The 24,689-nt window shown below is 43.5% G+C and overlaps 1 protein-coding gene across 1 annotated transcript; it reads left to right on the top strand.

The window, feature by feature from the left end:
• Window positions 1-1,994: 1,994 nt before the first annotated feature.
• LOC119822623 (glutathione S-transferase A6) lies at window positions 1,995-22,574 on the top strand. The gene is made up of 7 exons (XM_038342058.1): window positions 1,995-2,132; window positions 7,516-7,623; window positions 12,992-13,043; window positions 14,275-14,407; window positions 17,381-17,522; window positions 18,240-18,371; window positions 22,244-22,574. Exons 2-7 carry the CDS (start codon window positions 7,537-7,539, stop codon window positions 22,364-22,366), a joined length of 669 nt encoding a protein of 222 aa, XP_038197986.1. The 5' UTR covers window positions 1,995-2,132; window positions 7,516-7,536; the 3' UTR covers window positions 22,367-22,574.
• Window positions 22,575-24,689: the final 2,115 nt, after the last annotated feature.

Here is a 24,689-nt window from a genome sequence, read left to right as displayed (position 1 = left end):
AGTCCCTTAAGTTTCCTTCTGAGTCTATTTTTAAGCATTGTTTCATCTATTCATCTATTTATTGTTGTGGGGGATGGGTAGGCAGGTGTGTAATGGTCCGAGGACCCTCTGCGTCAGTTCTCTCCTTCTAGAATGTAAGTCTCTAAGATCAAACTCAAGTTATCAGGCTTGGCAACACGAGCACTTCCCTGCTGAGTCATCACACAGACCCTCGGTTTTAAAATTCTTGTAACTATGAGTCTAAAACCCAGAAAAATGAGACCCCATATTCCCTGATAAACAATGGTCAAACCTCTTCATGCCTTTTTCCAATGTAAGGCTTTTTATGTCTGTGTGTGGGGGGGGGGGGGGTTACCTTTTCCTAACTTAAATCCTGGCCAAATACCAACACAGTTTCCACCACCCCACCTCCACCCACCATGGTAAGCACAGACCCTTAAACTATATAAAGGAAACTCTTACATATTATCAAGGGTTTATTCTGCTGAAGTATGAGTGTGTGTGTGTGTGTGTGTGTGTGTGTGAGAGAGAGAGAGAGAGAGAGAGAGAGAGAGAGAGAGAGAGAGACCATGCACACACACACACACACACACACACACCTGAACACCTGAGGGGGGTGGTATGCATGTGTGCTCCTAATGCGGAAATGGTTAGCATATGTGCTTAACATGCTCAAGTAGCTGGATTAAATAACCAGCAAGAAAAAATGGATTCTTTAGTGAGAGAGTGTTTCACAGTGTGCTCCTAGAAAGAAAAAAGAGCAACAAGAACAAATCCCAGTATACCCATAGTTTAATGTTTGCAGACTTTGTTCATTACAAATAATTTCTTATTGAGGACTCCCTCCAACCTAGCAGAAAGAGAAAAATTTGCACCATAGAAACCACCAAGCATCCCTCTGTGGGACTGATTTATCCAACAGACAAGTCTTTTTTAGCCCCAAGTCTGACTCATCTGTCTGTCTATCTATCTATCTATCTATCTATCTATCTATCTATCTATCTATCTATCTATCTATCTATCTATCATCTGTCTATCTATCATCTATCTATCATCTATCTATCTATCTATCTGTCATCTATCTATCATCTATCTATCTATCTATCTATCATCTGTCTATCATCTATCTATCTATCTATCTATCATCTATCTATCTATATCTATCTATCTATATCTATCTATCTATCTATCATCTATCATCTATCTATCTATCTATCTATCTATCTATCTATCTATCTATCGTCTATCTATCACCAATCTATCCTAAAGCCTTATGTTCTGCAGCTTCCAGGAATCCTCGTATCTCTCACCATTCCCTGGGATGTGAATCCTCGGGAATGAATCTTTCTGGGACAGTGTGATTTCCTTCAGGTGTCAGGAAATGTTTACTGAAATGATACTAAAAAAGTGAAAAGAAATGCAGGATGATGGAAAGAAAAGCAAAAACACTTTCTAAAGATTTTTATACAGGGGGTGAATTGCTACACAAAAATCACTACCAGTGACTTGCACAAGCTGACAGAACTGCCTAGTTGCAGAACTATCATGGCCCATGTCGCCTTTTGAGCTGGATTCTGACATAGGCTTAGTAAACACACATCCACCCGGAGTTGTCGGGTTCCTGCTTATCTTTCTCCTAAGAACGAGAAGCAGCTGTGCTAACATCCTTTCTAACAAAACCCTCAGTTCTCATTCATGTTGGTGGTTTACATGGGTGTCCAAACCAAACCAGTGTCACTTGAGAATCCATCCGGCCCTGGAACAAAACTGTCTTTATGTCTGTGACTTCTTGATTTACGGAGCTAACTTCAGAGTGGAAATTTTGTATCTGCCTTTGTTCCCAAGCCCAATCGCCACCCAGAGGCAGCGTAAAAGTAGCTGAGATTATCTATAGTATTTAGTGGTCAACCTTGAAAAGCAAAATATTAACCCGTTGCTTTGTAAAGTTAGAATGACTTAGCACTTTTTCTTTCTAATTACAAACAACAGAGAACCTCCAGCCTCGAACGCTGTGGGTGTGGCTTCTCCCTAACGGGACTCCTCCCCCTTCTCTCAGAAGAACTCACACTGAGTTATAAACAAAAGCACTTGGGTCTCTTTCCTGCTTAGGGAGCAGAGAATTTTCTAGCGAGGTAAGTCTGGCAGAATCGCTTTCCCTACAGGTCTGCATGTCCTGCCTTTTAGCTGCTGAGAAACGTGCTTTAGCTTCACGTTCTTCATACGTGAAGGAGTGTTTTACACTTACGCCGAGCTTTCTTGTGCATGTGCCTAGAGAGCAAGGCAGAAGTCCTTCCTACCATTTGTTTGACAACGGATTTCCAGAAATGTTCAAAAGAAGATTATAGAAAATGAGGAAATGGGAGTCTAATAGTCTGAGAAATTTATTATCCTTATTACCGGCTCTTAGGTTTCTGTGACTTCCTCACAAAAATTGGCTAGGCACGGTGGACTGAAGCCTTGTTCCTACACTTGGGCAACCGGGAGGATGTGAGAGGAATCTGGAAAACACTGGCAGCCAAGTTACAGACCTCCAGTTGCATCTCCCGAGGCAACCGGCCTCGTCCTCTTCTTGCTTTTTACCCCGCATTCCTGGAGCTGCAGTCCCTTTTCCTACTCACAGAGGGGGAGGGACGAGGACAGGGCCTGCGGCAATGCTTGGGCCTTTTTTAAAATTAAAAAATGTTGAATTTATTCTTTGATAATTTCATATGCGTATGTAACCCGGCCTGGTCATAAGCATCCATTCCCTCCCCCCCATCCCCACGTTCCTATCTCTCTTTTATATCTTTCTGTTTTGGTTTGGTGGGCTTAAGCAGAAAGCCAGGCCGGCGTGGGTGGCCCCGTCTCCTTGAGCCCCTCCCCCGTTAGGACACAGTGGACAGACTTAGTCGTGGGCAGGACCAGTACTGGGAGCGCAGCAGTTGTGACTTCATGAGAGCCACTTCCGTGTTATGCTCCGAAGACACTCTCGGTTCTCTGGTTTTTCTTTTCTTTTTTCTTTTTCCTGCTTTGAAGACTTTTAAGCGTGGAAAAAATTTTCACCTAACCGTGGAGTTTTCTATGTTGTGGAGATACTTTCAGTTTCTTTTGCGAGCAGGGTTTGGCAAAGTCCCGAGCTCCTAGGGTTTAGGAGAATTTAAATAACAAAGTTTGAACCCTTGCTTGCTTAATGGTTTAGCAAATTAGGGAGCTGGGTAGCAGTTTCTCTAAACCCTAACCTTTATCTCAATCTGTCTCCTAGTCTCATTATAAAAAAAGAGCATAGCGGTTTCACAATAATCGCTGCCCTCTGCATGTACATTTTAGATTCGTTTTTAAAGGGTTTATTGTATTTATTTGTGTGTGCCTGTGACTGTGGATGGGAGCCCAGAAGAAGTCTTCAGATCCCTCCAAGCTGGAGCTGGAGGTGTTTTGGGGAACACATGTCTCATTAGGTGGGTGCTGGCGTTCAAACACTGGTCTTCTGCAAGAGCTGCAAGCGCTCTGCCGCTCCTTCTTTCTAGAACTCCTTTATTAGTTTTTAAAGGAAAGCAACAACCAGGGACTTAGAAAACAAGGGCAGAGAACATGATGGGTTGATAAAAGTAGATGGGCTATCACCTGCAATCTGAGACTAACAATCCTGTGGTGTGTGCGCCCAGGCTGAAGTGCGTGACTGCAGGGCAGAATCGAAATATGGACCTCATGCGGCTTTCACAGAAAATGTTAATATTCAAGTGAGAACAAAATAGAAACTGTCTCTTCTCTTGAAAAAAAATGAAATCAAAGCAAAACACTGATTATTTATTAGCTAACTAGCTAGGCTGTAGTCTATTGGCTGATTTGATTGCCTCGCTTAGTACTGATGTTGTTTCTTGCCCTTAAGAGCTATCACGTTGTTGGAGCTGTCAGAACTTCATAGTGTTTACCTACAATGTGTGTAAGTGTAGGCACACATATGTACGCAGAGGACTGCTTTGGGTAGTTGGTTCTGTCCTTCCACCATAGGATCCGAGGGCGGAACGCTGGTGTTCGGCTTGCGGGCCAAGCAGTTGTACCAACTAAGCCCTCTCAGGGGCCTTTAATTTTCTCTTCCTCTTCCTCCCCTCCACCTTTCCAGTCCTTTCCGTCTGCTCATTAACTTCCCTGCTTTCTCCTTCTGTTACTAAGCCTTCCTCCTCCTTCCTCTTCCCTCTCCTTCAATATTGAGAGTCGAAAGAGGAGCTGCGGAAAGGTTGTGGCTGGAGGCCAGGGTGGGGGCACGTGCGGGGCGGGGAAGGCGGGCTTACTGCATCCACCATTATCAGTAAAGCACGCCCAGAGCCTGCCAGCTTACTTCTGATTGGTTCTTTACCATTTGGAGGGTACAGGGCTGTTTCTTCCCAGTAATTAGGGCAGGGTCTGGCCAGGTTGGGGGCTCGCACATCCTGCTGAGCTAGGAGCTTACATCTTGCTGGGTGGGTCTTTTCTGCAGTCGATCTGCCAAATCCAGGGGGCGGTCAAAGCGGGGGCTGGGTGAGGGTCTAGACCCTTCAGCTTCAAAACTAGAGCTTGTCGGGGCCCTTGCAGCTCAGTACATAGGGAGTTATGAGGGGAAAGTAGCTAAAGGAGAGGATGCTTACATTTGACCTGGTATGTAAGCCACCAAGCAGAGTCGGTATTGCCTTGGAGTCACTGCCAATAGAAGAAAGAATGTGACTTATGTCTTACTTAGGAAAAGTCACAGACTCTCAGACAGACCTTGTGGGAAAAAAAAAAACACAATAATTTGGAGTTGCACAGGGTAAACCGAAATTCAAATAACCTCTGGTGCCTCTGGAGGGCACATGATGCTGATAACTGCACGTGCACGCCTGTGTGCGTGCGTGCGTGTGTGTGTGTGTGTGTGTGTGTGTGTGTGTGTGTGTGTATGAATGTCTATGTGCAGAAATACTCAGGTGTGAGTGCAGGCACCCATGGAGGTCAGAAGAGGTTTACTGGATCCCAGGGAACTGCAGTTATAAGCAGTTGTGGGCCACCTGATATGGGAACCATTTCCAGGTCTTCTGTAAGAACAGTAAGAACTCTCAACTGCCCACTCAGCTCTCAAACTTTTCAAGCAGGTTTGTTAGACACTGGCGAGGGGCAACGGTAATCGAAGGATAAGAAGCCTGACCTCTGAGGGGTAAGAAAAGTGCCGGATGATCCGGATGATGTTGACTCCGCAGGCAGAGTACTCCCCTCCAAAAGGCTGGGGCTTTATTTTCATGCGGGCAGATGTCACCCATCTCTGACAAGCTATGGCAATGATATCTTCTGAATGGAAAACTACAGCTACTTCAGGGCACATTCTGTTTCCTCACATGGACACAAGTCCGTAGTCAGGAGTGGATTTAAACATAGTTAGCGCCTGGTCTACAAGAGCTAGTTCCAGGACAGGCTCTAAAAAAAATACAGAGAAACCCTGTCTCGAAAAACCAAAAAAAAAAAAAAAATCATAGTGCAGAAACTGGATCAGGTGGGTGTGTCACTCTCTGTCCATCATCATTGCTTGATACATAAGAAATGCCCCACGGGGTTGTAGAAGGGAAATGGCTTTGGGCTTTGAAGAAAGACTAGTAGATTGCATGTAAACTAGAGGTGTGTGTGTGTGTGTGTGTGTGTGTGTGTGTGTGTGTGTGTGTGCAAGACTGAACAACCCAACAATCCAAAAGTGTGGTTTGCTTTTGTGTGTGTACCTCATGCACGCTTGCCTGAGCCTGCTGTTGACCTTGCCTTTTATGTATGTATGCATCTTGCACACAGCTTGCCTGAGCCCGCTGCCCATCTGGCCTGGGCTCAGTCTGAGGTGCTTTCTGACTCCTTTCTATATGCCAGTCTTTCTCTTGGACAGCTCAGAACAGAGCCCATTCTGTCTCAGCCTGAAGGGAAGTGACTAGGTGGTGCTGCACCAAGAGAACAGCGGACAAAGGCTGTAGGCATTTTTGGCTGTCATAAATGAGTGTTGGGAGATGTAGTGAGGAGCTGCGGGCAGGCCTGCTTTTCGTCCCGCCTGGCTCCCGCATGCCTGGCTAGCTTATGCCCCAAAATAACAACACACATATTGTATTCTTTTAAACACTTCCTGGCCCATTAGTTTCAGCCTCTTATTAGCTAATTCTCACATATCTTGCTTTAACTCATATCTAATAATCTATGTAGCACCACAAGGTGGTAGCTTACTGGGAAGATTCTAGCATACGTCCATCTTGGGCCGGAGCTTCATCGCATCTGACCCAGAGAGGAGAGGCATGGCCGATTGCTTCAGGCATCTGACTAACTTCCCTCCTTCCCAGCATTCTGTTCTGTTTAATTATTATTAAAAATAATAATTTTTATTATTAACCATAACTCCACCCACCTATGTTCTGACCTATCAGGCCAAGCCGTTTCTTTATTAATTAACCAATGAAATCATCAGATAGATAGAAGACACACCTACATCAGGGAGAGACTACAGTATAATACCGGCGGTTGCTTAGTTAATATCCTGCAGTGATTGGCACAGACTCCTAAAACAAAGATTACCTCCTTGGCCTAGAAAGTCAGTCATGTGGGGGCACTGCAGGAAACAACAAGCTGCATGAACCCCTATGGCTACTACCAATGAGGAGTGCTTCTTTCATCTTTCCCCCAGCCGTAGGTGCGTTGTGCAACATGAATGGAACCTGGATTGTTTACCTTTAGCATACAAGACACACTCTTGAGATTTCCTATGATTTATAATGCAAATGCTACTTAGAACCTATGGTGTATTTTCCAATTCACTAATAAATAATGACGTGGAGCTTGCAAACCATGTGGACGGGGAAATTCCACATTAGTGGAAATGAAGTGTGTGTGAATGTCAGGTTTTCCACATCATTTTATCTGTAGAGATGCCAGTGTCTCTTCTAGTAATTAAATGAGGATGGAAATGACAAGCTGCCCGTTCCTCTCCAGACACTAGACAAACCAGTCATGTTCCTCTCAATATAAAGTTACTGTAGGGACTGCCCTTCTCCTAGGTTGTGAAGTAAAACTCAGTGTAGACGTGGGAAATCTAGTTGCAGTAGAAAAAGAATCCCCTCCTGCAGTGGGAAGAGTTAGGCTTTGGCTCCAGCCAGAGTGAAACTGAGCTAGACCTTCTGAACAAAGCTACACAGGAGCCAAAGGGCTAGGGAGGGGCCTTGTTCTGGCCCCTTCCCCTTGTCAGTGGTGTCTCCAGGTTTCAAGGCTTGCCAGATCCCAGGCTCCTCCACTGTGGGCTTGAGGCTGCTCTGTTTTACATCCTCCAAGTGAGGGAATGGGAGTGGTTTGGTGCAATTTCAAGATGGTGGTCCTTAGAGGGTGAGCATTTGCATCAAAAGTCTGACTAGTATTCCTAGAAGCCTTGAGGAGAACTGATAGATAGTTCTTCTACACTAATTTTTCTTCTCCAACAGTACAGTTTTTCTGTACTCTTTTATTATTAACCATAATTCCAAGGTACATTTAGCTTCTGTACATTCATTCATTCGTTCATTTATCCATACTTAGTGACTCCGAGGAGCTACTACCATGGCGGGAAAACCTCTGTTCCATTATGATGAGGCCCGGGGTAGAATGGAGTCTGTCCGGTGGCTCTTGGCTGCAGCTGGAGTAGAGGTAAGGTTTGCATCCTCAGATGGAACTAAAACTGACTGTGTGGGATGTTTTTCTCACATCAGTCAGGAGGTGTTTCCTGTTGCACAATCCCTAAGAACTGTGCCCTGGGGTTAAGGTATACATTTAATCTGAGCAGTCTAGGCAGGAGGATTGCCAAGTTCAGTGTAGGCTGTGCTCTAGAGGGTGACCCTGAGGAATAAAAACGGACTCATACCTTAAATTAGAATTATCAGTTTTAAAGACACACGTGAACAGATATGACATTACAAACCATGAGACTGTTTTCTTCACACAGCACACACAGGAAAGAACTCCAAAGCCTTAGTCAAAACATGTACACCACGTTTGCATGGAGACAGGGTGGAAAAGAAAACTCTGACAGGCATGTGATTTTTCTTTTATTTATAATTTTTTGTATAATAACGTTTAAAATAAAAAATAAAAATAACCAAGTGTTGTTAGTATTTTACTCTTCTGGACTCTTTAGATGTTCCGGGGGCTAACCACCCAGCTCCCAAGTAAATCACACACAGAGGCTTAGTCTTAGCTATGAATGCCTGGCCTCAGCTTGGCTTGTTTCTAGCTTTTCTTAAATTATGCCATCTATTTTTAGTCTTGGGATTTTTATCTTTCTCTGTTCCTATGTACCTATTTTCCTTCCTACTCCATTTCTGGCTGGGTGGCTGGCCCCTGATGTCCTCCTTTCCTTTTTTTTGTCTTCCTTGCTCCCTCCCTTCCTCGTTTCTCCTTCTCTTTATTCTCTCTGCCTGCCAGCCCTACCTATCCTCGCCACTGCCTCACTGTTGGCCATTCAGCTCATTATTAGGCCAATCAGGTACTTTAGACAGGCAAAGAATCACAGCTTCACAGAGTTAAACAAATGCAGCATAAACAGAAAGTCACACAGCTTAAAATAAAATTCCCCAACAAACAAGTAGTAGCTCGTGGCATTTATATAAGAATTAGAATTATGAATATTGGATATTTGAGTTATTATTGTTTCAGATGTGGTCATGTCTTTGTGGGAGGTTTCTCGCCTGAAAGAGTTCTTATAGTGTAGAGAACATATTGAACTAGAGACAAAATACATTGTATCTGATGTTTGGACAATGTAAGAGGCATTTTGAGAGAACTGCTCAGCACATCCTAAGAGAAAGGGCCCCAAAGGACAACAATATATTGTAGTTATTATCACTGTAGCAAAGAATTAATATGTCAAATTTTGACAAATGAAAGCAAAGTGAAAACGCAAACCCGAGTTGAGAAACAGGCAGGAGTAGGCAGCAATAGACTGCTTCTTTCTGCTTTTTCAGGGTGGGGACATGTATACCTGTATAAACGTTCTCTTCCTTCCTTCCTTCCTTCCTTCCTTCCTTCCTTCCTTCCTTCCTTCCTTCCTCCTTCCTTCCTTCCTTCCTTCCTTCCTTCCTTCCTTTCTTTCTTTCTTTCTCTTTTTTTTGTTTTTTTGTTTGTTTTTTGAGACAGAGTTTCTCTGTGTAGCTGTCCTAGAACTAGCTACATAGACCAAGCTAGTCTTAAACAGACAGATATCCACCTGCCTTTGTGTCCCAAGTGCTGAGATTAAAGGCCTGAGCCACCACTGCCTGGCAACATTATTTTCTTGAGCACTTAGTAAGTGCCAGGTTCTTTAAGTCCTGAGGATGCACAGTGAGGAAGACAGTTAGTTGGTTCTACCGCTCCATTCAGCATCTTACATATCTGTGGAACTGCAAAGTGGTTTTTAAAAAAGTGGCCCATTGTGAGAGGGTTTTCTTTAATGGCTCTCACTCAATGTGTAGATTGGGTTGACCTCAAATTCCAGCAATTTCCCTATTTTAGCTTCTTGAATACAGCTATACATTACCACGTGCAGTTTTAAAGAGGAGATTTAAATGAATGGTGGAACATCTAGAACACTCAAGCATTTCACAGTTTTAAAAGAACAGGTCTGAAATTATTAAGAGGTGCTGGTACTTTTCTGTATGGCCCTGTTGAGTGCTGCCTTCTAGAGGCATCACTGTGTAAAACACCTCTCCGTGGGTTGCCTGTTATCTGGGAGGGATTTTCCTTGAGTGGAAATGGCAGACTCAGATTTTGTCCTTGGATAGAAGATGGGAAGAATGACTCAGAGTTAAGGAAGTGTCCTGAGAGGGAGGCTTGCGGTGCTTCCTCCAGCCTCCTGGAGCCTGTTTCCCTGACCCCGAAGAATGCACTTCATCTTTGCTCCTGGCATGACTGGGACTTCAGCTTGATCCTTTCTGGTTTCAGAGAAAGCAGTCCACGGATATAGACGGAGTGCCCTTCCACCCTGTGCTCTTTTCATGAGGAATCTGCTTTCCCACCATTCAGATGTCTGCCTTACGGTTCAGCCTCTGCAGCAAGGAGTTCTAGTCAGAAGAGTGAAGTAGAAGCCATGAACTCAGTAGCTAGGCCTCCTCTTGTCTACCCCAGGGAAAAGGGAGCTGAGCTCAAGCTGCCTTGGACCCTTGTTCAGACCTTCTGGGTCTTCTGTGTCCAAAGGCTGATCATGACAGGCCCATCCTTTCCTTCATCCCCACCATAACCATCAAACTCACCAACTCATCCAAGCTTGGTGACCCACTTCCAATGACTGCTCATCACCCATGTCCCCTATGTGTTTCCTGAGTGAAGGCTTGGCTAATTGGTGACATTCAATACCTCACTGTCTCTGTCATCTAATGTACTGTGACAGTGTGTATCTACAGTTAAGCATTCCACCAAGAGGCCAGCGATGAAAATATTCCTGTCTATCACTACTTAGACTTATAATAAATCATCACAGCCTCTGCAGCCAGAATTATATGTGATGTGGGGAAAGCCATATACTGAATTTTGAAAACTCTCAGCTCAGCTGGGTGCAGTCAGTGGCAGGTGCTTATGGCCCAGCCACTTAGAAGGTTGAAGTAGGAGGAGAATTACTTGAGCCTAGCTGAGCAACATAGTGGGACCTGTCTCACATTAAAAAAAAAAAATAAAATAAAATAATAGATGAACAGAAAACACTCTCCGTATCATAAATGAAGGAACAAATACTGTGAGGTCTTCAATGATTGTGCTCAAACCGCACAGCTATTTATGAGTTACAGCCTAGACCATGAATCGTATGAGCATCGAAATGCAGAAATACTCGTAATTGTTTCTAATGACTCTAGTTTTGAAAGGTTCTACTAACTCAAATATAATAATATTTGATATATGATATAAGTATAAAAGGTATAAAGGCATTTGAGGTTTTTATTTTATTTGTGTGGATGTATGTCTGAACCACAAGCATGACTGATGCTCTTGAAGGCCAGAAGAGGGCATCAGATCCCCAGAACTAGAGTTACAGACAGTTGTGAACCAACATATAGGTGCTGTAAATTGAACCGGGATCATCTGGAAGAGCGCTAAACCACTGAGACATCTTAACTCCCTAACTGAGGGTTTTTATACAGTGTGCAGTGTGTCCAAGGCTGGCCATGAACTTATCATCCTCCTGCCTCAATTCCAGAATGGAGCCATTGTGTAGGCATGTTCCCTCCATATCTGGCCAAACTGATTGCATTTGTAACAAATACCGGCTACTACTCAGAGCATGGGGGTCTGTCTCTGACAGCCTGTCATGGTGGCCTTTCATAATAAAGTGCTTGTTCTCAGAATGAGCTTTAATTTCTAGAGGCAGATAAAAAGCAGAGAAGATGGCCACCAATATTCAGTTGCTTTAAGGAATAAGGAAATGAAATCATAGTGTGAGGAAATAGCAAGGCATCATTAGAATTCAGATACATCATCTGTCTAGAGTACACACACACCTGAATATTTGTAAGTGGTTTGAATGGCTTAGTGAATTATTTTCCATAACAAAATGAATTATAGGTCATATAACTGTACTGAGAGTGAGATTTAATAATGACTTCAAGGTCAGAAAAACACAAAAATATGTAGGGTTATAATGAACCTGTGCCATCATCAGAACCATTTTTTTTCACATTTTTTATTTTGTTTGTGTGTTTTCATGTGTGTGCATACACATGTTATGGATGCACAGGTAGAGTCTGGAGGATAACTTGTGGTTGCTTGTTCTATTCCTCAACCTCACAAGCCACAAGGGTCGAGCTCAAGTTATCAGACATGGCAGCAACTGCCATTACCAACTAAGCCATCTTGCCAACCTTGGTTAATATTCTTAGGAAACGTCCAACCAACCACAGAAGATCACTAAAATCATGATCCTTTTACTGTTTTCCTATGAGCACTATGAACCTTTCTTTAAACTGAGAATTCTATCATGAATTCCAGGAGAGGAAATTCTAGTTAATACCATACTGTGTGACATACTGTGTGACGACCCACAGCAGTCATGTAAATTATAAGCTAGGTCTTATAGACACTGTCCTGGTTTGTTTTCTGTTGCTATGATAATTCCCTGACTAGGTGCATTATTCACTGACTAGGTGCTGGAGAGATGGCCCAGTGGTTAAGAGCATTGGCTGCTCTTCCAGAGGATCCAGGTTTGATTCCTAACACAGATACACAGTATCTGTATCTCTAGTTCTAGAGGATTTGATGCCCCCTTCTGGCTTTTGAAGACACAGGCATATAGGTGATATACAGATACATATTCAAGCAAAACATCTATATACATAGTTTCTTTAACTTAAAAACAAAGCACTGGCTAAGACTTAATTTGGGTGAAAGGGTCTATTTGGCTTACATGTCAAACCCAATCATTTGAAGGAAGCTGAGGTAGGAACTCAGGCAAACCCCCTGGAGAAGTGCTGCACTGACTTGCTTAGCTAGCTTCCTTTTGTAGCTCAGACGTGCCTGCCTAGGAATAGCACCACCTATGGTGGATTGGGATACATCAATTAGCAATGAAGGAAATACCTTACAGACATGTCCATGAACCGGTCTGATCAAGGAGAACCTTCAATTGAGATTCCCTCAAATAACTCTGGGCTGTGTCAGCTCAACAGCTAAAGCTAACTAGGACAGGGACTGTTGGTCCACGTCACATCTTGTGCTGCAGACCCAATGATCTCACTTGGAGAAGGAGACTCAAGTGATCTTACAATTTCACCATGAGAAGACTTGTGTTGGATTTCCCTTAGTGTGAACTCCCTCCCAGATTGGGAAGTTGCCATAGTTCTTGGTGGGGAGCTGGGTGGAAGTGAAACAACCTTTAGGATGAGCAGCTACACGCTGTGAGTTGTGCTCTCTTGACAAGTCAGATGAGTATTCCAAACAGTTATAAGGAGATTTTTGCACATACTGCCATCCCCCAAAGTGTTGAGAATGCATGCAAGTTAAGAAGCCTACAAGACTAAAGAAAAACTTACAACCCTTTGCTGTTCCTGCTTTCTAGTATGAAGAGAAATTTATACACACCAATGAAGATTTGGAGAAGTTAAGAAGTGGTAAGTCCAAGCTCCTGAAGACTCCAGACAGGGATGTCTTACAGATGTGTTAGACTCCAGATCATGTGGGTGTGTTTATAAGGTTCCCAGGGATGCCAGAAAGGAGAGAGTAGGAAAAATATGAAGGAAAAGGGTTCTTAGGGCAGATTTGAGACTTACTTAATGGTAAAAAGGGCTAGGCCTCTGAGTATTTGCTAATGAAACATCCCCAGTGCCTTCCCCTGACTTCCCCCTTCTTCTCCAGTTTTCTTGGGCTGTAGAGAGCTCAGGGTTCCATGCTGCTGACTTGCTGCCTTAGGGAAGAGAAAAGAAGCAAGCACAGCACTCACCTTGAGTTCTTCAGTCTGGTGGCTTGACTAGTTAACTCCCTGCTAGTCCTTAAGGCCGTATAGTGAAAAGGCTCTGAAGTACTGGACTCTCAGACTAGAGTGTGAGAAGGTAAAGAAACAGGAATGGGTAGCAGTCATGGGGCTGGGCACTTGTGGCTTCCTGGGACCCACTGCCTGGTGCTATGATTGGAAGAGCACCCAAGAACCCTACCTAGAAATTGTTCTCTGGACCAACCTTACTATCAGTTGATTACCTTATTGCATTCTGTCCTACTTTCCTAAAAATAGCTATGAGCAGAAGTCAACATGAAAAAACAGAAGTTCCTTAGCATATGTCTGGATAGGTAACAAAGACTGAAATGAATGAGCAAGTTACTGAACAGGGGTTGGGGGAGTAGGAGAACTAGGAGATGCTTTTCCTTTTGTGTTTTTTAACTTTTGATTCTGAAAGCTTATGTACAACACACAGATTTTTGTTTTTGTTTTTGTTTTTTGATACAGGGTTTCTCTGTGTAACAGTACTAGCAGGCCTGGCACTAGCTTTTGTAGACCAGGTTGGCCTTGAACTCACAGAGATCTGCCTGCCTCTGCCTCCCAAGTGTGGGGATTAAAAGCACCAAGCTAAAAATCTGGATATTTTCTAAAGCTTGCTTTGTTTGTTTGTTTTGTTTGTTTGTTTGTTTGTTTATTATGTCTACTGTGTTCTGCCTGCATGTATGCCTTCAGGCCAGAAGAGGGCACAAGATCTGATTACAGGTGGTTGTGAGCCACCATGTGGTTGCTGGGAATTGAACTCAGGAGCTCTGGAAGAGCAGCCAATGCTCTTAACTGCTGACCCACCTCTCCTGAACCCACAGATTTTGTTTTCTTAACTCTCTCTTTCCGTTTTCTTTTCTCAAAAGATGGAGTTTTGATGTTCCAACAAGTGCCCATGGTGGAGGTGGATGGAATGAAGCTGGTACAGACCAGAGCCATTCTCAACTACTTTTCCAGCAAATACAACCTCTATGGGAAGGACGTGAAGGAGAGAGCCCTGTACAGTATATTTCTATTCTGATACCAATGGATATCATGAGAAGGATTTAAGTCCTTCATTGAATGATCAGATCAATGGCAGGGGGTCATGGCCACCAGTAGGCTTGCCTTGGTATTTATACTGGGTTGAAGTACAGCAGAGTCCTGTGGAGATGAGGGATTAGTAATGTTATAGTGGATCCTGGTGGCCATGATAGCCAAGGACGTTCTGAGACACAGCACAGGGTTAGAGGCTTGAGAACTCCCATCAGCTTTGAATTCAGGAGAACAGTGAAGCCATTTCTCCAGGAGCTCAGGCTTTGCAGAAGCTGGATGCTCATTACATGGAGTCTAGAGATGGAGTGGCCATGGAAAAATTTCATCTGCCGACTTTAGTGTCCAAGAAGGATCATGGTCAGGACCAGGGAACTAAGCTACTAGACAATTATATAGACTAGCCCAGTCTTTAGAATTGAGGTGCCCAAGATTTTGGTGTCCCTTGACTCATGTCACATAGAACTATAGCAGCTAGATTGAGTAAGTGCCACCAATCCTGGCAGGTTGCTTCCCAGTTGTGGTAGAACTGTTTCAATAACATTCAGTCAAGTGTGGTAGCCAGGGGCATAGCTCAGTCAGTAAAGGACCTCCTGTCCAAGCATGCACATTGAAGGTGCGATATCCAGCACCCATATAAAGGCCGTGTGCAACAGTATGCATCTGTAATTCCAGGGCCGGGCAGCAGAAACCAGTGAATCCCAGGTGCTTGCAACGGGTCTAGCAGAAACATTTGAGCTCCAAGTTTGTTTGAGAGCCTAACTCATTAAAGGTGGAAGGCAATTGAAAAATATACTGAGCATTGACCTCTGACCTCCATATGCACATACACTGATGAGGAGTAGGCAGAAGCTGCTTGTTCATTCCTGGCTGCCCAGTCCTGAAATAATCACACAGAAACTATATTAATTAAAACACTGTTTAAAGGAAGTCAGGACCGCGAGTGGTGCGCCCACCCACTGAGATGGTGGGGCTGATCTAATGGGACCTCACCAAGGCCAGCTGGACTGGGACTGATATAGCATGTGATCAAACCGGACTCTGAACATGGCTGACAAGGAGGTCTGACTGAGAAGCCAAGGACAATGGCACTGGGTTTTGATCCTACTGCATGTACTGGCTTGTGGGAGCCTAGTCTGTTTGGGTGCTCATCTTCCTAGACCTGGATGGAGGGGGGAGGACCTTGGACTTCCCACAGGGCAGGGAACCCTAACTGTTCTTTGGACTGGAGAGGGAGGAGTAGGGGATGGGGGAGTGGGGGAGGGGGAGGAAAATGAGAGGAGGTGGAAATTTTTAATTCAAAATAAATTAATTTAAAAAAAGAAAATGCAAGAACAAAAAACACTGCTTAGCCTATTAGCTCAGACTTCTTATTAACCAACTCACATCTTAAATTAACCCATTCCTATTATTTTGTATTTTACCATGAGGCTTGTAATTTACCGGTAAAGTTCCAGGATGTCTGCCTCCCTTACTCTACCTTCTTTTTCCCAGCATTCAGTTTAGCTTTCTTGCCCAGCTCTATTCTGTCCTGCCACAGGCCAAAGCAGCTTCTTTATTAACCAATAATAATAAAACATATTAACAGCATACAGAGGGGAATCCCACATCAATGAGGGAGTACACACACACACACCACACACAAACACACACACAATTTTTTTTAAAGAAAGTAAAATCTGATAGGAAATGTTGATATGAAAAGATTCCAGATAAGTTCAACAGAGCAGATCTCTGAGGCCTCTTACAGCTAGCCTGTCAGAAATGAAAGGACATGGAGACAAACGTGTGTCAGAAACCTGTGAGAGAAGCTACTAGACCAACAGGAGCAGAACCAAGGGAGTTCATCATTAGAGGCTTGGTCCTACTGCGCATGCTTACAGGATCCCAAGGATAGTGTCAATCACTTCCATCAGGAAAGCCAACGTGAGTGCAAAAGGTCAAGGTAGAGCAGAGCCACAAAGGAAAAAGGGGGGAGTCAGTTCCAGCCTCAATAGAAAACCGTCAGGACACAGCTGAACACAAAGGGAAATGCACGGGCAGGCAGTACAACTAGGAAGACAGAACTATGAGTGTGTGTCTGCATCTTGGTCCCAACCTGGAAGGTGAATGGATTAAACTTCCCAATTAAAAGATATGCTATGTGAAGAACCCCCGAAATAGCAAAACTGGGCATCACAGTACTGACTTCAAAATGTGCCACACAGCGGTGGTCTCCAAGCTAGTATGGGACTGGCGTGAAACCGGATGCAGTGCAATCGAATAGAAGCGAGAGCCTGGGCACCCGTGCATGTGTATCCACTCGGCTGCTTTGCAACAGACGCAAACACCTACGCTGGAGTCACGGCTATCTACATGCATGCGGGTGAAATTAGACCTACATATGCCACACTTGGCCTAGATAGTACGCGTTACAGAAAATAGCCCCAGAAGAATAAAAGACATATGCAAAGCTTGAAACTCTAGAGTGATCGAGAGAACTTGTAGCATTAAAAGAATGTGGACTGTGTGGCAGGAAAGGAACCAAGGAGCACCTGAGTTCTCCCAGGGATTGGTGAGCTCTCAGGTTTTACTGCTGATACCCACACCCTGTTTGTTCACAGAATAATTCAAAGCAGATGAGGGAATCCATTTCAATATTGTTGGTAGATGTATGAGTCCTACCAACTTCTCTCCCCATACCAACTCTGGAGAAGTCCACGTAGCTTCTAGTTATACTTGGCCACATATACAACAAAGGTTTTAGACACGTGTGTTCCTTACAGATTTCTCTAAGAAACTAAACCTGCAAATAAAGTCATAGCTAATGTCTGACAAAGCCCAAGAGGAAGGGGCAGGAGGTGGGGGTGGTGTCTACCGATGCTCTGTTCTCTTAAGGTTTTCAAACTAAAAAATGTCAGGCAGGACGTGGTGGACAGTTGTGGTGTTCTTGTCTTTCAGGATTGATATGTATTCGGAAGGTTTAGCCGATTTGAATGAGATGTTTATTCTTTACCCATTCGACCCACCTGGGGTCAAAGAAGCAAATATTGCCCTGATGAAAGAGAAAGCAACAAACCGCTACTTTCCTGCCTTTGAAAAGGTTTGCAGAAGCTGTTTGTACTTCAAGACTGATAATACTGGTGGGGACATGATGCCATATACCTGTAAGCCCAGCACTCAGGGGGCTGAGACAGGAGAAATCGGGCTGGGCTGCTGAATAGCATGCTTTAAAGGGATGGCATTAAAAAAGACTTTCAGGGCTCTGTAAAAAGAGTTTAGAGCAGTGGTTCTCAACCTTCCTAAGGCATGGACCCTTTAATACAGTTTTTAATGTTGTGGTGACCCCCAACCATAGAATTATTTCTGTTGCTACTGTTATTTTGCTACTGTTATGAATTGTAATATAAATATCTGGTATGTGACCCCAAAATTAGAGTGTGGTCTAGCTATTGCCACACCAAAAAAGTCATACACTGTGTGAGTTGTGCAACCACTGTTATGTTTTAACTATTCTGGAGCCTGGAAAGGAGATCAAAGTGCTGGCAGATGCAGTTGCTGATGAAAGCCTGATTCCTGTTTCATGGGGAGCCAACCTCTAGAAGCGTCCTCACTGAGCCAATGGGTTAAGGAATCCTCCACATCCTTTTATAAGGGAGTTGGTGCCAGTCTTCAGGGTCTCCTGCTTAATTACTAATTTGAACCCCAGAGCCCCAGTCTACTAACAGAACGATGCTTAGAGTTAGGGTCCCAACAGGAAGTAGCAGGGGACCCCATCCTGGCTCTGTGGGTTCAGGAAGTCTTCTCTTGAATTCTCCAGGTGTTAAAGAGCCATGGGCAGGACTACCTCGTTGGCAACAAGCTGAGCAAGGCTGATATTCACCTGGTGGAAATGATCTACAACATGGAAGAGCTGGATCCCAACATCATAGCCAACTTCCCCCTGCTTCAGGTGAGCTGTCTTACACTTCCCCGCCAGGGATCTGATGTTTAGGCTCAGACAGGTAGCATGTGATCTCTAACCTTCTTCAGGCCTGCACACTTATCCCTTGGACTCAAAACTGAACTTACAGGCATTGTTCTAAGGCCTTCAGGAAATCTTGTTCTGTAAGAAAACTATTTGGATGCTATCCCAGAGGACGCAGCAACTCCTCCCCATCCGCCCTCTTATCCCATCGACATCTGTTGTCTTGGTCCCTGCATGTTCCGCATCCTAGGTGGGGCTTTGTCTTTGCCGAGTTCATCAGACTGGTCTCTCTCCGTCTGACCTCAGCTTTCACCCCTACTTGTCAAATATCGATTTCCCTCTGGTATAGACACCCACACATGTGCACGCACACACATGCACATCAAAACTGTCTTTATCTCAGTGTAAAAGTTTGGTTATTATTGACACTTGATTGGTGTAATGTTTATGGTCTTTTCTTCTTTTCAAAGAAATGGGTTCCATTATGACTGTCCCATCCCCTTTCTGCCTCTGACTAGACAGACCCCTTACCACCTGAAATAATTCCACTTTTGCGTTCCTTAATATATTCCACTACTCCTCATTATCCTCTCCATTATTTATTTATTTATTTATTTATTTATTTATTCATTCATTCATTCATTCATTCATTCATTTTTAGTTTTAGGGGTTTTGTTTTATTTTTTTTCCTTTTTTGGTCTTTCGGGACAAGGTACACTCCTAGCTGTACTGGAACTCACCTGGTAGACCAGACTGGTCTCAAATTCACTGAGATCAGCCTGCCTCTACCTCCCAAGTCCTGGGATTAAAGGCATATGTCATCATTGCTCTCAGCAAAATAGATGTAAAATTCCTCCTTTTCCTCCTCTTCCTCTTCCTCTTCCTTTTTCTCCTCCTCCTCCTCCTCCTTTTTCTTCTTCTTCTTTTTTTTTTTAGTGTTTTTGAGACAGCATTTCTCTATGTAACCGCTCTGTCACTGCCTCCCAAATGCTAGGATTAAAGGCATGAGTCACAGTGCCCAGCTCTTCCTCTTCTTTTAACCCCCCACAATACATTTTCTATATTCATGTCACACATATAAAACACATTGACATCCATGCATTTAAACCCAGTTTCTGCATGTGAGTGACACATGTTCTTCTGTCCTCTTCAGCCTAGTTTGTTTTGCTTAACACGGTGATCTCCAGTTCCATTCATTCTCCTTCAAATGTCCTAATTTCATCTGTTAGGGGTGAACAAAAGTCCCCTGTAACTGTCCCACGTTGTCATATTTATTGATTTGTATATACAGAACCAACTTTGCGTCTCCAGAAAGAAGCAGAGTATATGATCTTAATGTGTCCTTAAATTAGATTGGGAATTGACATTTAAAAAAAAAAAAAAAACAGCTCCAGAACATTTCTGTGTTTCACTAAGACTTCTCTAGAGGACATGACAAACCTGTCACCACTTTACTCCCACACTGCCCACAAAGAGCTAGTGAGCTCGAATGCCATGAAGTAGTACGAACCGTTTCAAGGATTGGAACCTTGAGTGGCAAAGAACACTTTCTATTTAAATTATAAAAATGTTTACATATAGAAGGAGAGAGGAAGGAAGGGAGGGAGAGATGGAGGGAGGGAGGGATGGACGGACGGAGGGAGAGAGGGCAAGCAAATGGACAATGGTGGTTTCAGACTGAAAAGACCACACACGTTTCACATCATACATCTGATCTTAGCTAGCTTAGATAGAAATAGAAATAGGCTAACTATCTTACAAAATATTCACCACAGCAGGCTGTATGCACCTGTTCCAATCCCTGGTGCACCTTTTAACTCTTCCAGCCCAATTACTTCCCAGCCTGTTGGGTCTGCCAACAGAGGGACACAGATACTCCCTTTGATCCAATCTTTCTTGGTTATGAAGCTGCTATGTCTGTCCATCAGCTCAGTAGACGAGACAGCCCATCTGCCAGACAATCAATAAAATCAAACAAAAGACCGATACATGTGTGGAGGGACTGTTGGGATTCATTCCTTTCAGATGCTCATGCATTTGACAAACACCTCCCATACACCCATTCACAGAGTCATAGCCAATGTAGTTTCTGCTGTCTGGCCTCGTGGTGGGCTATACCAGCAAAATGGTGTGAGACTCACACCAAATGCTTTGTTGAAGCCACCATAAACATTTATTGACAATTTCTATGTCTATGTATATTGAGAAATTGTACTGTAGGAGTCGTGGGCAGTTTCTTCATTCATTTGCTTGTTCAGTTTTTGGTGTTGTCCTTAACCTGGTTTTTTTTTGGGGAGGGGGGTTTCGAGACAGGGTTTCTCTACAGCTTTAGAGCCTATCCTGGAGCTAGCTCTTGTAGACCAGGCTGGTCTCAAACACACAGAGATCTGCCTGTCTCTGCCTCCCCAGTGCTGGGATTAAAGGCGTGTGCCACCACCGCCCGGCTCTTAATCTGGTTTTGATATCGGTATAGCACTCTAAATGAAAATATACCCCCTCAGATATCTGAAAAATCGGTTCTCAGTTGGTAACACTATTTGGGGAAGTATAAGAGGTGTGGGCCTTGCTGGGGGAAGAATGTCACCCGGGGAGTGAGTGCCCTTTAGGGCATTTATAATCTCACCCCACATCCAGTTTGCTCTCTCTTCATTCTTGGGGTTGAAGATGTGAGCTCTCAGCACCCTGCTTTGGTCACCATGCCTACTGCCTGGTGCATGCCTCCCGCCATGATAGACTCCTATGGATCTGGAATCACAAGCCAAAATAAACTCTTTCCCCATAAGCTGTTTCGATCATGGTGTTTTATCCCAGCAGCAGAGGAGTGCCCACTACAGAAGTCTAATACTGACTGAACTGATAGGATCCGTGTTGTAATGTCCCTCACCTTCTATTTCTGTCATCTGTGAAGCATTAGTGTTAAGTCATCCTTAAAGGTTTGGTAGGATTCAGCAGTGGTATTCATGCAGTCCTGGGATTGCTTTGTTGGGAGATTCTAAATTACCTTCGTTTTTTTTTTTTTTTTTTGAGGATTGTTTAAGTGGCTTACATTCTTTGATTTGATTTTGGCAGATAACATGTCTAGTTATTCATCTATGGAATATCTTTTCAAAATGTTCTTAATGATCATTGTAATTTCATTATAATCCATTATACTACCCATGTTTTCATCTCTAATGCTGTTGATTTGCGTTTATTGTTGTTGTTGTTGTTGTTGCTGTTTCTCCAGACAGGGTTTCTCTGAAGCTTGGAGCCTGTCTTGGAACTAGTTTTTGTAGACCAGGGCTGGCCTCGAACTCACAGAGATCCGCCTACCTCTACATCCTGAGTGCTGGGATTAAAGCATGTACCACCACTGCCTGGCTCCTCCCTGTTATCTTTTATGACACTCTTCATTCAAGGGTGTATCATGAGTCCCCAAGTACTTGCTTACTCTCTTCAATTTCTGTTTTAAGATGACCATATCAGATAACACAGTAAGATATTTGTTTTATTTGTTAATATTTACTCAGTATTTCCTGTCCTTGGTTCCAGCTCAGGTTTCCCTGAGTCGATATATGACAGACTGGTTTTCTTCCTTGAATTCTTCCCAGAGTCTGAACTACAAGGGTAGGGTGTAAGGAAGACTTTAAGGGGTGACGGAACTCAGTAAAGCCTTAACAAACCATACAAAGTGCTAGTTGGCTTCATGTACAGTGTTCTGCCTCTTCGTCTTATTTCCCTTGTCCTTGCCTCTCGTAGCTGCCACACTCAAGCTGGTGGAGGAAATTCAGCCGTCCCTAGGCTGTGCTACAGGTTGCCTTTATCTTTGCACTCCTCCATAAGGCTATAGTTTATTTTTTTTATTTTTTTCTCTGCAGGCTCTGAAAACCCGAATCAGTGACATGCCCACCATAAAGAAGTTTCTGCAGCCTGGCAGCCAGAGGCAGCCTCCTGTTGATGAGAAAAGCATACTAAAAACAAGGAAGATTTTCAAGTTTTAATGAGGTGACATGGGCCCTGTGCTACACCTACATTGATCCTGAAGACTAGGAGACAATGAGCCTCCTCGCATATGCATATTAGTGAAACAATGGGCTCCAGGACACAGTTTAAAGAAAAGTCTTTTACTTAGGGTAGGCTGTGGGATTGCTTTTCTAATTTCCTGACTTAACTCTTTCCTGTAATAAAAAAAATTAATACAAAAATGAAGACTATGTGACTTGTTTTATAGTCTGGGCATCTATCAGAGTCAAGTTTAGAAATGTCACTTGATGTTCTCAGGTTTACAGAGCCATGGCTGTAATTCTAGAGTAGTGCCCGGAGTGACCACGTTTTATTTTCTTCTTAGAAACTTATTTTTATTTTGGTCTTGCTTGTTTATTTATTCATTTGATTTGAGACAGTACTTCTCTTTGTAACCTTTGCAGTACTGGAACTTGCTATGTATACCAGGCTGACCTCAAACTCGCAGAGAATCGCCCACCTCTGTTGTAAGGGAGAGGGCCACTTTTTTGTCCCAGCTGCCAGGCTAGCTTACACCAGAAATAACCACACAGAAACTGTATTAATTAAAACACTGCTTGGCCATTAGCTCTAACTTCTTATTGGCTAACTATTACATCTTAGATTAACCCATCTCCATTAATCTGTGTATTGCCACGTGGCTGTGGCTTACTGGCAAGATTCTAACCAGCATCTGTCTGAGGTGGAGGAGGATCCATGGCTTCTCTACTCTGCCCTTCTTCCTCCCAGCATTCAGTTCTGTTTTCTCTGCCTACCTAAGTTCGGCCCTATCAACAATGCCAAGGCAGTTTCTTTATTCATTAACCAATGAAAGCAACACACAAACAGAAGGAACTCATATACCACATCTCTGCCTCCAGAGTACTGGGATTAAAGGTGTATGCCACAAAACTGTCTGGGAAGACTTATTTTTAATAATAAAAATTTTAGTATTTATTAGGTATTTCTCTGAAAACCCTTCAGCTTTATTTGGTGATCAAAGAGATTTATGTGTGTGAGTGTTATACCTACAAGCATGTATATGTACCGTGTGTGTCTGGTATTCAGAGGTCAGAAAAGGGTGAGGATATCAGATTTCCTGGAATCAGAGTTAGACTTGGTTATGAACTACCATGTGGGTATTGGGAATTAAAACCATGTCCTCTGCAAGAGCAGCAAGTGCTCTTAAATGTTGAGCCATTTCTCCATCCCTAATGGGTAGTTTTAATTACTAACTCAACACAGTCTATAGTCACCTGGGAGGGAGTCTCAAGAGATTGTCTAAACAGGTTGGCCGATGGGCATGTCCGTGGAGATTTGTTTTTCCTGTGTGAAGTGAATTGTTATGGGAAGACCCAGACCACTGTGGTGATACCATTCCCTGGGGTTGATTCTGTGTAGAATAAAAGTGGTCTCTGATAAATAGAATTTATAGATCTAATATCACCTATCATGCTATGTTTCTATGTAGTCATTCTCAAGAAGGAAACTATATATGTCTGTGTAACCTCTTATGCATTGTGCACTGCTCTTCTAATTTGCAAAATATCAGTGATGCCATGGTACAGCTGTGTGCAACACTGTAATGATATTTTATTTGTATTTTAATAAATAAAGCTTGCCTAGAGGTCAGAGAGTAAACCAGCTGCACTGATCAGCCTTATAGACCAGGCAGTAGTGACATATGCCTTTAATCCTAGTAGCCACACTAGTTAGCCATAGAAACTGGGCAGTAGTGGTGCATACCTTTAATCTCAGCACTAGAGAGGAATAAGAGAAGGGAGGAGACAGTTCTTACACACAGTCTCATTCTGAGATTCCTGGAGGCAGGATTGCCTTTTCAGACTTAGGTAGAGGTAAGGGCCAGTGGCTGGCTCTTTTCTTTTCTGGAACTAGCTCTTGTAGACCAGGCTGGCCTCGAACTGACAGAGCCACCTGCCTTTGCCTCCCGAGTGCTGGGATTAAAGGCGTGCACCACCACTCCTTGCCTCTTTTGCTTTTCTGGCCTTAGACTGAACCCCAGTTTCTGCCCCTGGGTTTCTATTAGTCGTGCTATACAACACACTGGAAAATCTCCCCTCTGAGTTCTCACAACCCACTGGGAACATAAAAGAGATTAAAAAAAAAAAAAAGGTCTAATACTGAGCTCTGGTCCTGGGGCAGTAAGGAACTCTCATTTGCTGAGATCCTATTAGATATCATGACCACTATCTCAAGAGTCTTAGAAAAAAATATTTTTCTTAATTTTCAAGAAAGGATTTATAGATCTGAATTTCATCCACTTTTCCAAGTTTGTTCAGCTCCTCATGCAAAGAGTTGGGA

The sequence above is a fragment of the Arvicola amphibius genome, chromosome 9 (genome assembly GCF_903992535.2).
Source record: "Arvicola amphibius chromosome 9, mArvAmp1.2, whole genome shotgun sequence".
Lineage (NCBI taxonomy): Eukaryota > Metazoa > Chordata > Mammalia > Rodentia > Cricetidae > Arvicola > Arvicola amphibius.
Note: the sequence above shows the minus strand (reverse complement) of the source record. Positions and strands in the feature narration are given on the sequence as shown.

What these genes read in the sequence shown, in the direction of transcription:
- LOC119822623 (XM_038342058.1), top strand. Translation starts at nt 7,537, where the DNA reads ATGGCGGGAAAACCTCTGTTCCATTATGATGAGGCCCGGGGTAGAATG. An exon ending in TTTGGAGAAGTTAAGAAGTG is followed by an intron (nt 13,044 to 14,274) that starts GTAAGTCCAAGC and finishes TTTTCTCAAAAG; the next exon opens with ATGGAGTTTTGATGTTCCAA. An exon ending in ACTTTCCTGCCTTTGAAAAG is followed by an intron (nt 17,523 to 18,239) that starts GTTTGCAGAAGC and finishes TGAATTCTCCAG; the next exon opens with GTGTTAAAGAGCCATGGGCA.